This window comes from Neovison vison, chromosome 12, assembly GCF_020171115.1.
Source record: "Neovison vison isolate M4711 chromosome 12, ASM_NN_V1, whole genome shotgun sequence".
Classification (NCBI taxonomy): Eukaryota; Metazoa; Chordata; class Mammalia; order Carnivora; family Mustelidae; genus Neogale; species Neogale vison.
In genome coordinates this window covers 96,364,864-96,381,427 of record NC_058102.1, presented here as the reverse complement: position 1 = coordinate 96,381,427, position 16,564 = coordinate 96,364,864, and the positions used below count along the sequence as shown (strand labels likewise).

The window sequence follows — 16,564 nt, the reverse complement described above, 5'->3', positions numbered from 1 at the left end:
TCAAATCCAAAAGACCACTTTCTAGGGTAACCTGCTCAATCTCTTCAACAGATCACTGTTACAAAAAAGGTTGCTCCAGGAATCTAGATTAAGAGTATAAATGGGGTACCTGGGTGGCTCAGTCGGCTGAGCATCAGACTATTGATTTTGGCTCAGGTCATGATCTCCAGATCCTGAGATGGAGCCTCACGTCTGGCTCCACACTCAGTGCAGCATCTGCTTAGGATTCTCCCTCTTCCTCTTCTTCCCCCCCAACTTACACATGCCCTCTCTCAATAAATAAAATCTTCTTTTCAAAGAGTGGGGCGCCTGGGTGGCTCAGTTGGTTGGGTCTGCCTTTGGTTCAGTCATGGTCCCAGAGTCCTGGGATCTAGTCCTACATCCGGCTCTCTGCTCAGTGGGGAGACTGCTTCATCTCCTCCCCACTTATGCTCTCTCAATTAAATAAAATCTTTAATAAAAAGTATATGGGTGCCTTGGTCATTAAGCATCTGCCTTTGGCTCAGGTCATGATCCCAGAGTCCTGGGATCAAGCCCTGAATCAGGCTCCACACTCAGTGGGAAGCCTGCTTCTCCCTCTGCTTATGCATGCTAATAAATAAATAAACGCTTTAAAAAATAAAAATAAAGGTATAAAAGATAGTTAAGACACATAACTTGGTGTAATGCATGCTTCCAGGGTTGGATCCAGGGCTGGACAAAAATTAGCTCTAAAAGTACTTTTCTTGTGTACCTAGGTGGCTCAGTCAGTTAAGTGCCTGCTCAGGTCATGATCTCAGGGTCCTGGGATCGAGTCCCACATCAGGCTCCCTACTCTGTGGGAACCCTGCTTCTTCCTCTCTCCCTCTGCTTGTGTGCTCTCTCAAATAAATAAATTTAATTTAATTAATTAAATTATAATAATTAAATAAATAAAAGTACGTTTCTTGAGACAACTGGAGAAATGTACATATTAATTTTAAGAATCTGTTATGGTAGTAATGTAGAAAATGTTGATTCTTCAAATTAAAATACTGAGGTAAAAAACTGAAACCAACCTTCATACTCCTGCCCATTCTTCTGGCCTTCAAAGCCTAGAACAGATTGGCAAAGTTTCTACACAGCCAAGCAGCAAGTATTTTAGGCTTTGTGGGCCATAGTTCTGTGGAACTACTCTGCTCTGCTGCTGTGATCTAAAAGTAGTCCCAGATAACACATAAGCAAATGGGCATAGCTGTGTTCTAGTAAAATATTTTTACAAAAGCAGGGAGCAGGATGCAAGCTCTAGTGTGCCAACCTCTGATCCAGAACAGATAAGTCTCGGACACGTGTTTCCTGGTACCCATCTGAGTCAGTGCCTTTCCGTTCCCTCTGTTCACATAATGCTTGCAGATCTACTTACCACATTGATTACATCTTATTCTATCATATATTTATCTCCCTTGTGGAGGAAGTGCTTTCAAAGCAGGTGCCACTGTGCTACATGACACCCATCCCCACCTGAGTTCCTTGCACGATATATCCAGTGGGTATTGCTCCCCCAAACCAAATCTACCCCAAAAGAAAGATCCAGCACCCTTTGTGACACTCAAAAGAACAAGCAGCAGGACGCCTGGGTGGCTCAGTGGGTTAAGCCGCTGCCTTCGGCTCAGGTCATGATCTCAGGGTCCTGGGATCGAGTCCCGCATCGGTCTCTCTGCTCAGCAGGGAGCCTGCTTCCTCCTCTCTCTCTCTGCCTGCCTCTCTGCCTACTTGTAATCTCTCTCTGTCAAATAAATAAATAAAATCTTTAAAAAAAAAAAAGAACAAGCAGCAGGTCCTGAAAGTAATTCTGAAGGAGCATCAGGCAAAACAAGAACACTCCTCATCTCTCTAGATACGGTATATCCACTAGATAGCCCGAGTGTCGCCTTTGCCGCTCCACCGTGTGATGTGTTCACCATAAAGCATCAGACCTCATGTGCACGCAAGTGTAACAGACGCCGTGGGCTCAGGGATGTCCTTGCACCCTTTTGCTTTTTAGCCTCACTAGAGTACCTAGAGAGCTAATGGATGTACATTAAGTGCATCATAAACGATCAACAAATTTAAAATATACTACTGGGGGGAACGATTTCCTTTTTCTCAAGACCGAGGAGCAGGTGGCAGCAAACGCCTGGGTCAGGCTTCATCGAGACTTGACAACCAGAACAGTACAGTCACCCCCTGCCTCTTGTTTCCTTTCTTGCTTTGGAGACGCTGGGTAATGGAATCCCAGATTCCACAACAAAGGTGCTTGTGGGACAAGGGAGAAGGGTGTATGCATATCTTCTGTAGAAACTGTCCTAAAATTCCAGGAGCACTTAGGGGAAGACATGGAATTTGGGGCAAAGGCAAATGCTGGGAAGAACACGTTGACTACTACAGAACAGGAGACAAGAGGGAGGGGGATAGGAGGTCACAAAGGGCAAAAAAGAGATGCCCACTCCCAGACAGACATCCTGCTAAAACAGAGCTTAGTTCTAAGACAAGGGTACGTTATAAAGCAAGAAATAAGGTGAGAGAAAGGCCAAAGCAGAGGAGAAAGCTTCATGAGAAAGGGAGTGATGTTGGATTAAGAATTGAGAGTTGAGTAAAAGGTTTATTATTAGTGCAGTCAACATCATGGAACAGCACATATAACACAACCAGCAACCCGCAGAGACACTAGTGCAAGGGGAGGGAAGCCTTAACTGAGCTTCCTGGTTCCGTCTGAGGGTGACAACAGGAGGGTATGGGCCTTGGTAAGGCAGGTGAGGGCAGAGGGGAGCGGAAGAAATGTAGTAACCAGAATAAGTATAGCAGCGATTTCAAATTCCTGAGCACAAGGTCCTGGAGCTTCCCTACTCCCTTCAAGCTGTAACCCTCACCCCACCCCATTCCCAGTGAAGCCATGTCCCAACTCCCCAGGCCCATAGCAAGCTGGCCTGGAATAAGACTCCAGAGAAAGAAGAAGCTGTTATATGGCCCTATCTCTTCAACCCCCGCTCCCACCTGCTTATTAAAATAATCACACCCTCTATCCCTTCCTTTCTCTTCCTCTACCAGCCACCCTAGGGATCAAGGAATGTCCAGGTAGCCAAAGATGGAGCTAAAGTCCTTAGAGGGCATGGGTGAGGCCAGAGCACAGCCTGTACTCAGCGGCAAAGAGACATCACGTCTTTCCCATCTTGCCTGGCGCAGCTTAGAACCCAGTTCTGGATCTCCAAGGAAACCGGGGGTGGGGGGTAGAAATGTCTTCAAAATTAATACTCTATAAATACAGAGTTTAGCAAGGAGACCCGTGGAAGGGCTGGGAGCAAAGTTCTCCAGAGGGCACAGGCATCGATGCTGGACTGTCGTACCCATCACTGGAATAGAGGAAGCGCCTTGTCTCAGATGGGGTTATGGCGGGTTGGGGCAGACAGGTTCAGCCGAGGACTCCCTTGGCCCTTCCTATATTAAAGCCAAAGGTTGTGCTGAAAAGGAAAAATATAAAACAGATCCCCCACCCCTGGCCCACCCTATCCAGAATCCCCAAAATAGGAACATCAAAAAGAAAGTTTTAAGCTTTGTTAATTTTTTTTTCTTTTTCCTTTCTTAAAAAAAAAAAAAGTAAATAAATTAGATTGCCAACAATGTGGCTGGGCTGGAAAAGTGGGGTAGCCATAACCAGGCCATTCTTTAAAAAAAATAAAAGGGAGGGAAGGAAATACGAACTAAGGAATTATCAAAATAACTGGTTAGAATCACAGGGCTAGAGAGGGGTCCAATGGAACTATTATCAGGTAGGCAGTGCCTACCTGATTTCAGCAAAAGCCAGAGAGCTGCTGCTTGCTGGGCACATCCACCCCAACAGACTAATCCCCTACCCCCAACCCTGTCATTCCCTAACATTGAGAAAATGTAGGAAAGCAGAGCTCATCTGGAAAATTCCGGCATCCCAGCCTGCACACCTGCAGAACCAGCAGGAGCCTGCACCCAGCAGGTGGGCTGGACAGGGTATTGCTTGGCACAGAGGTCCAGTCTTCCCGTAAGGGCCATCAGTTCCTGGTCTCAGGGCCGGTTACTGGCCTTACTGCATATTTCTAGGGTTTCAATTCCACCCTTACCATTTCTTCGGGATGTCTGCTCCCCAGAGCTGCCCTCTCATGCTGTTTAGTGTCAACAGGCCTGCCCGCTCCGATTCCCTGGTTTTGGAGGAGGGGGAATGATCAGGTAGTCCTCATTCCGCCCTGATCCTCTAGAGAAAAGGAATTCTTTGTGCTTTCTAAAAATATCTAGAACCAGGGACCCTGGGCAGGAAAAGAGATATAGAGGTGGGGACTTTTCCCAAACTGACTAAAAATTTACAGACATCTTAGGGGAAGAAATTAAGCAAAAGGAAGGAATCTAGGTTTCCCACCTGAAAGGCTGAGCAGAATGCCCTGGGCCCTTCAGTGCCAGAAGAACAGGGAAACGGTGCGGCCCACACGTAGGCCACTATACTGTGGATAGGAGGGAGGACTCAGGGGCCGGCTGCTGGAGTGATGGGTCTTCTGGTCTCCATCTCTTCCTGCTAGTCCGTGGAGATCTCCTATATCTCTTCCACGCCATGAGCAAAGATCATGACAAGGCCCGGCTCCTGCACCATGTCGTCACCCATGTGCTGGTTCTCACAGGCCATCACGACGACAGCCTGCTTGCCAGGGATGCGCTTGGCCACATAGTTCTCATAGTAGCGCCGGTTCATCTGTCTTGTCTCTAGGGTGGCCAGACCCTGCGGCCAGCTCCGTTCGTGGGCATTTTCAATCAGCTCATTGACGATAGAGGCGGGACAGCCACTCTCCACCAGGGAGCGCTTGATTACAGCCTGGAGTACAGCATCTGGGGTCGAGATCATCCCTCCCCAGCGGGTCACTCTTGCCGGCTGCAGGGAGTTCACCCACCTGTGTGGACAGGGCGGGAGACGGTCACGCCAGCTCATCCCCCTTCTCTGCACTAGGCTTTCTCTCCTAATAGGAAGGACCACCTGCTCTGCACTTGGCCTAACCCTGATCTTCCATTTTCCTTTTTCCATCACTGGTTCAGAAACTCTACATCTTCCCCTGGTTGGTCCCATGTGAGTCACTACTTGTCACTCACTCACCAGATTAAACTCTACAACTGAAGAGTTTGTCATTTTTCTTAAAAATCCCAATACTTAGCACCTATGGCGCCTGGCACAAACTAAGTGTTCAACAAATGGGTACTGATTGAAGCCCCAATCCCTGTGCCCCACTTGGCACTATTTGCACGACATTTATTGATTCACACCTAGAATTTACAGGACTCCAGCACTGCAAGGGATTTTAGACTTTGTGTATGCTGCGCTTTGGATCACTCTCCTAGATTTGCATTCGCTCTCTTTGGATTGTAAGCTACCTGATGACAGGGACACTATCTCTTTCTTCGTGGCCCTCCCAGCCCTCCACAGCCTTTAATGCAGGGCTTGGTACCTGCAGGTACTCACTAAAATCTGGATGGATTGCATCCTTGGGTAAGCTCTCCCTTCCATCCATCCAAAAATATGAGAGATTCTCTAGTGGGCTGAAAGTTATCCTCTTCTCTGTTCCTGTCCTTCATCCCAATGTCTGAAAAGCGGTGGCCCCACCCAGCCCTCTTATTACCCTACTTCTGCCACTCCCCTGCTCCTCCTTCATTCAGGGCTCGGTGCAAGGACATGGAGCAAGTGACTCCGCATCCTGAGTGACACTCACTCTAGGATCTCATTGTATTCAATTGTCTCCTCCAAGTTCTGCAGGTTGGGGTTGACGCTGCGGATAGCTCGCATGTATGCCTTTAGCAGCTGGATATCTCGCTTCTGTGGGAGCGAAGAAGAGTCAGAGATGATGGTTAGCGCAGACAACAAATGAAAGACAGAAGTCTGTCTTAGAAGGAGGGTGACTGAGGGATCTGAAGAACACCAAGACCTGGAAACTTCATGAAGATGGAGATGTGACGGTCTCATTCACTGCTCTATCCCTAGTGCTTAGCAGGGTGCCTTCTTAGAGGAGGCATGTAATAAATGTTAGGTGAATGAATGACACTGATGGGATGAAGGAAAGGGAGAAGAGCTCCAGGCTGATTCCCTCCCAGGCCACAGGCAGAGTATCCCCTTCCCTGGATGCACACACACCTGTGCAGACCTGCATGCTCACAGGGGCGCTCCTCACCCCCAGTTACCCACACATGTGCATGGCATACGTGTGTGTGCGCGCACAAACACATACATATCTGTTACATATCTGTTTTACGCACTTATCTGCATATTAGGGACAGGCTCATGCCCACCTGCTCGGCCAGCTGGTGTTTGTGCTCGGCTGAGGTCTTCTCCAGCTCTGCGATGCGCGTCTGCTGCTGCTGCACCACGGAGCGCAGGTGCTTAATGCAGTTGTGATTTGGCAGCTCATCTTTGGGCATCTCCAGCCTGCCACCCAGAGAAAAGCAGAACGGGAGCATTCAATGGGACATGTAGACAAAGGCAGGAAATTGATGAGAGGGCTTTCTCCTAGACCAGATTTCGAATATGCAGGCCTCCCTCTCATTCCCTTCGCTTCCTTTTCCCCAGCTCTGCTCCCCATCCCCACCCCGTACTCCTTTGCTCTCTACTTCTTCTGGGCCTCTTTCCCTTTCTAAGGCAGTGTTTTATCTACCACATGGCTCTCCTATCTTCCTACAGATTCTGCCTGTACACTCATTCCTCCTGAGAAGCCCTAGATTCACGGCCCCAGCTAGCAGCATTTAATCAAATACTTCACACCCCAAAGAAAGGGAAAACAAAAACAAAAACAGGGCAAGAGGAAATACAAGAAGCCTAGAAATTAGAGCAGTCAATCTGAAAAAGAGAAAGGGGGTACCGGGCTGACAGGGAAGAATAAAAGAAATCAGTCCTTATTATTAGCACACCGACTGGGAATTGTTGCCTCCTTCCCTTTATTAAAGCAAGAGCGCAAAGATCATAGTTGGAAAAGCATCATGGAAGTGAGATCTTGGGGCAGGGAGCCAGGGAAGCCAAGGACACTCATTGTGTACATTCAGAGGAGACCTCCTGAGCTGGTGGGCAGGGGATCTGGAGACGGCGGAGTGGGGATGGGGAGTGTGGTTGGTGGCAGGGTGGGGGGAGGTCATAAACCGGAAGGCCCTTAACTGTGTGGGGCAGAGGAAGGGAAGTAATCTCACCCGCAGCCCTGCTCACAGGTCACAGGCCGTTTGGGGTTGTGCTCACAGTCACTGAGGTGAGACATGAGGTTGTCAAGCCGGACAACAGCACTACAGCCAAACACAGCGTTGTCGCAGGCGATCTGCAGCTTTGACAACATGTTCCGCATGATCCGAGGTACTGGGCGCAGGTGGGCGACCGTCACAACGCTACGGTCCACCGGACACGTCTGCTGCTGAGAGAACCACTGGGTGATGCAGGCATTGCAGAAGGCATGCTCACAATGAGGTGCCTAGAAGGAAGAGCAGGGCAAAAGGGGCACAAGAGAATTACCCGGAGCTAAGAGCCTGAGTATGATAAGTCCACAAAGCCACTCAAGCTCCTGAGCAGCTGCCAGGATCATGGGTCCCTGGGGGTCACAGCAAAGTACAGATGCGCCATAGTAGTCAAGGCACTGTGTAGGGACAGGCTTCAGACAGATTTCCTGTGCTCCGGATTCCAAATGGATTGTGACATAAGACAAACAAGTACAAAGTTATATAACAATAAGAGGTATAAATAATATTCCAGGACAATAGGAAAGATGACATGAGGCAGTTGATTATTAATTGCCGACTGGATTGCATACACAGTAACTGCCAAAGTCCAGAGGAGGATGAGATCTTTCTAGGCTAGGTCAGTCAGGGCAGGTATTTATGGTAGAGGACATAATTTGATATGGGTCTGGAAGGATGTGTGGAGAGGACACAGGGACGAGATTTAGTGCAGAAATACAATGTAAGAAAGCAAAGCAAAACAAAACAAAAGACTGGAACTCCTGGTGAGAGGTTACGAGTCCTCTCTGTAGGGGCCCAAGTTCCTATCTTGTGAGGGTTGATCTGAGGCATTGCCCTGAATCCTAATGGGAAGGCCTAGCCTCCAAAATAGGGTCATTTTCTCACAGAATTACATTCTTTTCAGTCTCATAAAGATTGTATTTCAGCTTACTTTCTTGATAACTCAGATAAACTCTGAAATTAATCCCTCAAAGTTAGAGGATTCCCAGGCTTCTGTGGAGACACCATCTGCATGGGACAAACACAGCAGGCACTTAGTAGTTGATGAATAAATGGCATGCCATGTCCCAAATACTCTGCTAGGTGCTTAAGATACAAAAGACAGGTTTTGCCTTCAAGATGCTCACAGACACCAAAGACTGGAAACGTAGAAAGACCTTGGAAGAAGTCATTCTCAGGGCACCTGGGTGGCTCAGTCAGTTAAGTGTCTGCTTTTGGGGGCACCTGGGTGGCTCAATGGGTTGGAGCCTCTGCCTTTAGCTCAGGTCATGTTCCCAGGATCCTGGGATCGAGCCCTGCATCGGGCTCTCTGCTCAGTGGGGAGCCTGCTTCCTCCTCTCTGCCTGCCTCTCTGCCTACTTGTGATCTCTGTCTGTCAAATAAATAAATAAAATTGTTAAAAAAAAAAAAAAAGTGTCTGCTTTTGGCTCAGGTCATGATCCCCAGGTCCTGGGATCAAGGCCCATATAGGACTCTCCACTTAGCGGGGAACCTGCTTCTCCCTCTCCTTCTGCCTGCTGCCCCCACCCCTTGCCTTGTGTGCTCTCTCTCTCCCCCTCTGTCAAAATAACATCTTGGGGGGGGTGGAGAACTCATTCTCAATGTCACTAATCCAACTGTCAGTAGATTTTTATTTTTCAAAGACATATCTGAGTCTTTTCAAAATCTTTACAGACCCTATCTCAAAAAAAAACCCCTAAATTTGTCCACTTTCCCCCATCTGTCCTGCCACTAAGCTATCATCTCTCACCTTCATTATTAAGTATGTCTTCTGGTTGGCCTCCCTACTTCTACCTCACCGCTTTGTAATTCAGGCTACCTTCATCAGTCAGAGTGATCACCTCAAAATGAAAACTAGATCTTATCACTCTCCTGCTTAAAACTTTACAATGGTTTCTCATTGTGCTTAAAATAAATCCAAACTCCCACTCAGGACCTATAAAATTCTGCTGGATCTGGCCCTGTGCCTCTGACCTTTTCTCACCTCACACCACGCTCCCAGCACTGTGTTCAGGCCATTCTGGCCTCCTTTCTATGCTTTGTTTACATCCAGATCACTCCTGCCCCAGGATCTTCACTTTTGTTGCCTGAAATGCTCTTCCTCTAAATTTCAGCATGAATGTCCCCTTATTATTCAGATCTCATCCCAACTGTCACGTCCCTCATGACCAGCCCATCGAATCCTGCCACACCTACAAAAATATACAGAATGTGCTATGTTCTGTGTAAGAAAAGTTGGACAAATAAACTAATACAAAGAGTTAACTGTCAGGGTAGTAGGGATTACATGGGCTGGGACAAGGACGGGGAGTGTATGCCTTTTTATACTGTTTTGATTTCTGAACCGTTTGAATTTACTGCCTATTCAAAAATTAAATAAATATGTTGGGGGTGGGGGAACTGCCTGGCTCAGAGGAGAGTACAACTCTTGATCTCAGGGTTGTGAGTTTCAGCCCCATATTGGTGGTAGAAATTACTTAAAAAAAAAAAGATGTAGGGAAATCAGCATTCCTAGCACGTGCCTTCTACCCTTGGTATGTGGCTGCTGACCCGGCATCCTGAGGTCTACCTGACCTGCTCCTCAGAAGGAAGGGGTGGGGGAGTGGGTGTGGCTCTTGACTTAGAATGTCACGAACCAACACTGACTTCTCCCCACGTGACGCACCTCAACTGACAGTGCCAGGGGAGGGAAGAAACTGACACAGCCCATGACCTCTTGACACCACCAGGAGAGCTTGCTACATATCCAACCAATCTGCTTCTAATGGCAGTAGGCTGCAAAGACCTAGGCAGTGAATAGGTCCAGGGCTTGCGGCCGCTGGAATGCAGTCTGATTTTCAGTCAACTTGGGCATCTGCGCTCCTTTGGGTGGTTGAAAACTGGAGTAAGAATAAACCCAAAGGATCAAGTGGAGCCCCTGGGAGCTGTATAAGCAGTGAGTGGGGGAAGGGCCATGAGACCTCACTGCCTAGTGTCCTGGTTTGGAGAATGGGATTAGGTCTAGCTAGCCAGGAGTGGCAGAGGATTAATTGGTATTTACAGAGGGCGGCCAATAAGAACCATGCAGGATGACATCCATGAATACTACTGCTAAGGATTCATCTCCCTCATTATACTTGCCTGTTAATCAGGAGTTTCTCCTCATACTTGCCCCAGGAAGACAGACTCTGGTCTGGCAAGGCTTGTAGAGAAATGACCTAGTGAAGGGGGCAGCTTTCATATCAAAATGCAGAGTACTGGGTGCCTGGGTGGCTCAGTGCGTTAAGCCACTGCCTTCGGCTCGGGTCATGATCTCAGGGTCCTGGGATCGAGTCCTGCATCGGGCTCTCTGCTCGGCGGGGAGCCTGCTTCCCTCTCTCTCTCTCTCTCTCTCTCTGCCTACTTGTGATCTCTGTCTGTCAAATAAATAAATAAAATCTTTAAAAAAAAAAATGCAGAATACAAGGCTGCATCAAAAATTGGTTTTTCTAATAAATCCCAGGAAGAAAATAGGACAATACATACAGTTCCCACTCCCTGTTAGTTTAAGTAGGCTGAAAAGGCCTGCAGGCAAACCGGCTGATTAAGTGAAACATGACATTATCTTGAGAGAGAACTTATTGGGAAAATCCAGAAGTTCACTCATAGAGAGGAAGATGGAACCTAGTCAGAGCCCCGTCAGAGGAAAGGAAGTTCCTGAGCTACTGTCAGAAAAAAATTTCTGACCAATGTACAAGTGGAAAAATCTCAGCCCGGCCTCGGAAAAATCTGGAGCACTGGACTTCTGTGGCATCCGCCTCTAGACAGGCTCTGGAAGGTCCTGTTCCTTTCATAGCCGTCACTGCTCCTCTGTACCAAACCTCTGGTCTCTGTCTGTGTGGCTGTCAAGGGGGTCGGGGGAGGGAAGCCAGAACACAGTGCTTTCCCCATTGGTCCCATCGCCTATATTTTCTATTAGCGCCACTGTCTATGGCCCCCACCAAAACTGCCATCAGACCAACTCACCTGGACTGGCTCCTCCAAGACCCCACTGCAAATAGGACAGATAAGGTCTTCGTCAACATCCCCCTGGAAACGGGTTACATCATACCCCATGTCTCATCACTGAAACCCAGGACCTGGAAGGAACAAGGGGGGGGGAAGCCAGTTCAAAAGAAAGCCAGAAACGTGTGCCAATTTGCACTTACTGTCAAGATCCATTCATTTGTTCAACAATTATTTACTGAGCACCTACTATGTGCCAGTCATTTGGGGGGGTGATATCTGACTCAAGAAACTTAATCTAATGGGAGAAGATAATAAATAAGCATACATTTAAAATATGAAATGACAAATGCCTTGACAGGGCATTATGAGGGCAAAAAACGTGGATACCTAACCCAGGCTGGAAGGAGAGGGTGATTTTGGGAAGTTTTATGGGAGCAGGTGTCATCAAAGGACAAGCAAGAGAAGCTAGGTGTTGGGGATGGGGGCAGGTAAGGGCATTAGCATTAAGGCTGTAAGAACATGAAATTGCACATTCCAAAGCCCAGAAGCAAGAGGACATATGATGGATTCAGGGAACTCTGAGTGGTTCAGAAAACAGCATTCAGAAAATGGCTGATCTGAAGGATCCAAAGGAGGGAGTGTCTAGATACAAGGCTAGAGAGGCAAGCAAGGGTCACGCCACGAGAAGTCTTACGTCAGGAGTTTGGGCTTTATCCTGAAGGCTATGGGAAACCACTGAAAGACTTCAAAGGAATGATGCAATGAAAGTACTCTTCACTCTGTCAACACGGGTGAGACTGGAAACAGGAAGAACGTGTAGGCAGGAGAGAGACAGAGATAGTCTCAAGTTAGGTGGTGGTGATGAAGATAAAGAAGGGAGGTTCAGGACAGCAAGGATTCAAAGAGCAGGGAGGCTGCCGTGCCTCTTCTTCAGGCTTTCTAAGGGTTAAACCCAAAGAAGTCACTGAACAGTGACTGAAACCCTACTGTGGATTTCCAACTGGTGGGCTAGCTGGATTGAGGATGAGCACCTAATACAAGGACAGCCACACCACAGACCAGCCATCAGTTGTGATGTCCTAGAAAAGACGAAATAAGTAAGAGGGTTCTCGGCAATTTAGAATCACAGTGTCTGACTTAAAAGGGCAAAAAGAACGGGATGCAGAAAGACCTCACGAGGTCAGTGCAAGCTGAAGTACAGCACTGGATTGAGTCAAGTGACTGGATTAATCAGCTGCTATTCACTAGGCATGTGACCTTGGGCAGGCTATATGAACTCCCTAAGTCTATTTATTTTTTTAAATAGATAAAATGGGTATAAATAATAACAGAAGTGACTTTCATAGAGTTATCCACAAAGAGATGATGTATATAAAACATTTAGGGCCACTTGGCTGGCTCAGTCATGTGAGGGCCCAACTCATGATTTCAGTTCAGGTCATTGTCTCGGGTCATGAGATCAAGCCTTGCGGTGGCCTCTAAGCTCAGGAGGAAATCTGCTTCTCTTCTTCCTTCTTTCCCTTTGCCCCAACCCCCAGTAGCACATGCTCTCTCTAAAATATATAAATAAATCTTAACAAAACAAACACATTTAGCAAAGTGCCTACTGGCCCATAGCAGACACTCAACATACAATAGTAATCACTATTTATATGCATGTTTAATTTCTACTACTTGATTAAAAATTCCTTAAGAGCAGGGGTGCCTGGCTGCCTCAGAGCACGTGACTCTTGCTCTCAGGGTCATGAGTCTGATTCCCACGTTGGGTGTAGAGATTACTTAAAATGAATAAAATTAAAACTTAAAAACAAACAAACAAGTAACTAAAAATAAAAATTCCTTAAGAGCCGAAACTTAGGTTCTACGTCCAATGTAGCACCAAGCAGAGTTCTTACATGTCACTAAAATGTTTGGTGCATTCATATGCTGCTTTCAGTAGGAGCTTCCAGCAGTAAGAGCATATAATCTCCTATTTCACCTAACATCCCATTTTCTGTAAATAGAACCGGTTTTCATTTAGGAATCACAGCCTGCCTCCTTGTGGACCCAACCCAGGACAATGAGAGTGATGCCTGGCACTTCTATGGAGCTCTCAAGGGTGTCTTTCCCCAAGGATTGCATAGCTGGTAGAATGTATAACCCAGAGTGGTCAGAGATCATTTATGCCATTAATGAGGAGGGTCTGTTTATAGAATGAAGGCAATAACGAAGAAAGCAGAGCTGAGCGGCGCCTGGGAGGTTCAGTCAGTTAAGTGTCTGTCTTCAGCTCAGGTCATGATCCCAGTGTCCTTGGATTGGGCCCCACGTGGGGCTCCCTGCTCAGTGGGGAGCCTGCTTCTCCCTCTCCCACTTCTCCTGCTTGTCCTCTCCCTCTCTCTGTCAAATAAAAATAAAATCTTAAGAAAAGCAAGCAAGCAAGCAAGCAAGGAGAACTGAGAGAATTCAGATATCATTTGAGGTCCTGCATTCCTCCATGCCTGAAGCCACAATCACCTTTTGAACACAGTTACATGAGCCAACAAATTCCCTATTCTGTGTAGGCTAGTTTGAGCTAGGTTTTTATCTCTTTCAACTGAGAAAAATGCTGGGGATGCCTGGCCAGTTCAGTTGGTAGAGTATGCGACTGCTGATCTCTGGGTTGTTGAGTATGAGCCCCACAGTGGGTGTGAAATTACTTAAAAAACAAAAAACAACCGAACAAAAAAAACCCCAAGCCAAATCCAACAAAACAAAAAAAATTCAGTAACGGCTAACAAGGCTAACGGGTACAAGAAATCCCTCTATCCATTTTATACAGGAACAATGACACCCCATGACACTGCTTCATTTATACTGACCTCTATCACTGCCATTTCTCTATACACTTGTTCCTCCTTTTTTAGGGCCTAAAGCTTATAAACAACCCCTCTGAAACTGTCACTGTCTACCACCTTGGCCAGACTATATCACATATAAAATGGGGTGGGGAGAGGGTACCTACCATGTACGTGTCTCCCCTCAGACCTCTGATCTGTTCCAATACCAACATAATAGGGAAAAAAATGGAAGCAAAGGATGTAATTCTCTTGAATCTACAATGATGGATCAGGATGAGTACATAAATAGTGATACTGAAGACCTAACACAATAAAATGTAAAACCCAGAACCAAAGTCCCTGTGAGTCTCCTTGTCGCACCTCACTGAACTGAACGAGGATGGAGGTAAGAGAACAAGGGTAGCCCACGGTGTCTTTGTTCTGTGTACTGCAATTACTAGGAGCTGCAGTGGGCCCCATGGCACTGGTGCCCCTGCAGCCACACTCCAGGGCTTGCGCTCCTCTCTCACCTGTCTGGCTCTGGTGGAGCCTTAGTGCTACGCAGCACTCCCCCCCAAGCTACAGCTGATTGGACAAAGGGTTACCCTATCCAAGTGGGGCCAATGGAGCCTATCCCTGAGAATTTATTTGAACTGAACTCTAAGAAAATTAAGTTAGTCTTTCTCTGGTTGTCATATGGACTGAGAAAGACAAAAATCTACAGATGGAAAGAAAAGCTTGGAACAGAAACCGTGAGAAAGGCTCAGATAAGAGCTGGAAAGAGTCCCGAGGCTTCAAGTACCTAGTTTGTTCCCAAGGCCTTCCTGTCTTTGGTTTCTGTGAAACATCGTAGTATCCTCTTCTTGTTTATGCTACTTTGAATTGGGTTTCTCTACCTTACAACCAGAAGAATCCTGGCTTCTACAATAGCAAAGAAATAGCATATTAATATCAGAAGTCGGACAGGGAAGAATAAATTAAGAGCAATGTTTTTCTTTAATCTTAAACCTGTTTAGCCAAAAACCATACTGTAAAACAATCTACATAGTATTCAGTTAATAGACATTTACTGAGTACTATCTATACATCAATAAGCCTAATAAAACCTAGTCGCTGTGAGGTAAGTGAAGAGGAGGAGAAAGCACAAGATACTAGAGGAACAAAGAGGGAGTTCTACCATCGAAAAGAATGAAAATTTGCCATCTGCAATGATGTGGATCAAACTAGAGTGTATCATGCTAAGCAAAATAAGTCAGTCAGAGAAAGACAAATATCTCATGATTTCACTCACATGTGGAATTTAAGAAACCAAGCAGATGAGCATAGGGGAAGGGAAGGAAAAATAAAGATATAAAAAAGAGGGGAAAGGCAAACCATACGTGACTCTTAACTACAGAAAACAAGCTGAGGGTTGCTGGGAGGTGGGCAGGAGATGGGATAACTGGGTGATGGCATTAAGGAGGGCACATGATATGAGGAGCACTGGGTGTTATATGTAAGTGATCATCACCAAATTCTACTCCTGAAACCAATTCTACACTATATGTTAACTAAATTGAATTTTTAAAAAAAAAAAAAAAAAAAAAAAGAGGGAGATGGAGATCAGACTAGGGATGGTCAGAAAGACTTCCCAGAAATGTCTCTCAAAATATGTCTAGAACAAGGGTTCACAACTATAGCACTAGAGGCATTTGGGCTAGAAAGTTCCTTGTTGTAGGGGGCTGGCCTGTGCACTGAACAATGTTTAGCAGCATCCCTGGACTCCACCCTCTTGAAGCCGGTAGTAATCCTCGAATCACGACACCCAAAATGTCTCTAGACATTGGCATATATCCTCTGGGGAACTAAATCACCCGTGATTGAGAACCACTGGTTTAAAAAATGAGCTAGCATCATGGAGCAGGGCATGGGTCTTCTAGGTAGATAAAACAGCATGAAGCAAGAAATCGCTAACGGTTTGTACAGAGATATGCTGAAAGAAGTGCACAGAGAGGCGGGCAGGAGCCAAGCACTGAAGGCCCTGGGACATTTCACCAGACTTAGAATTAACCTGAAAGCTATGGGAGGTACCTGAAGGATTTTCTTTGTTGACATATATTTATATGTTTCAATCTTTTCTTTTTGGTGCCTGGGTGGCTCAGTTGGTTAAGCATCTGCCTTCGGCTCAGGTCATGATCCCAGGGACCTGGGATTGAGTCCCTTGTGGAGCTCTCTGCTCAGCGGAGAGTCTGCTTCTCTCTCTCCCACCAGCCCTCTGCCCTGCTTGTGCTCTCCCTCATTCTTGCTCACTCTCAAAAAACCACAATCTTTAAAAAAAAAAAATACATAAAAAACACCCAACTTTTATTTTGACAATTTCAGACTTTCTGAAAAGTTCCACAAATAGTAAAAAGAACCCATATACCTTTCATCTAGATTCCGTAAATGTTAACATTTTACCGCATCTTTTATAATCCCTCTTGATATACATGAATAGATAAAAAATTTTCTGAGCTGCTTGAGAGTAAATTATATCCTGGATGCCTTTTTTTTTTAAAAAAAGATTTTATTTATTTGACAGAGATCACAAGTAGGCAGAGAGGAAAGGAAAC

The 16,564-nt window shown here is 46.3% G+C and overlaps 1 protein-coding gene across 3 annotated transcripts in view; it reads right to left on the bottom strand.

Moving 5' to 3' along the window:
* Positions 1–2,579: 2,579 nt before the first annotated feature.
* The window catches only part of RNF41 (ring finger protein 41), a 31,450-nt gene continuing 17,465 nt past the window's right edge, over positions 2,580–16,564 (bottom strand). For 2 of the 3 annotated variants that reach the window (XM_044226277.1, XM_044226278.1), the window contains exons 3-7: positions 11,197–11,309; positions 7,177–7,448; positions 6,289–6,424; positions 5,715–5,818; positions 2,580–4,904 (exon numbers count right to left, since the gene is read on the bottom strand). In XM_044226277.1, coding sequence (XP_044082212.1) covers positions 4,553–4,904; positions 5,715–5,818; positions 6,289–6,424; positions 7,177–7,448; positions 11,197–11,286 — 954 coding nt within the window. In that variant the 5' untranslated portion in view covers positions 11,287–11,309 and the 3' untranslated portion in view covers positions 2,580–4,552. Of the gene's footprint in view, positions 4,905–5,714; positions 5,819–6,288; positions 6,425–7,176; positions 7,449–11,196; positions 11,310–14,775; positions 14,878–16,564 lie in introns of those variants that run through there. The other variant, XM_044226279.1, reaches the window with a different exon arrangement.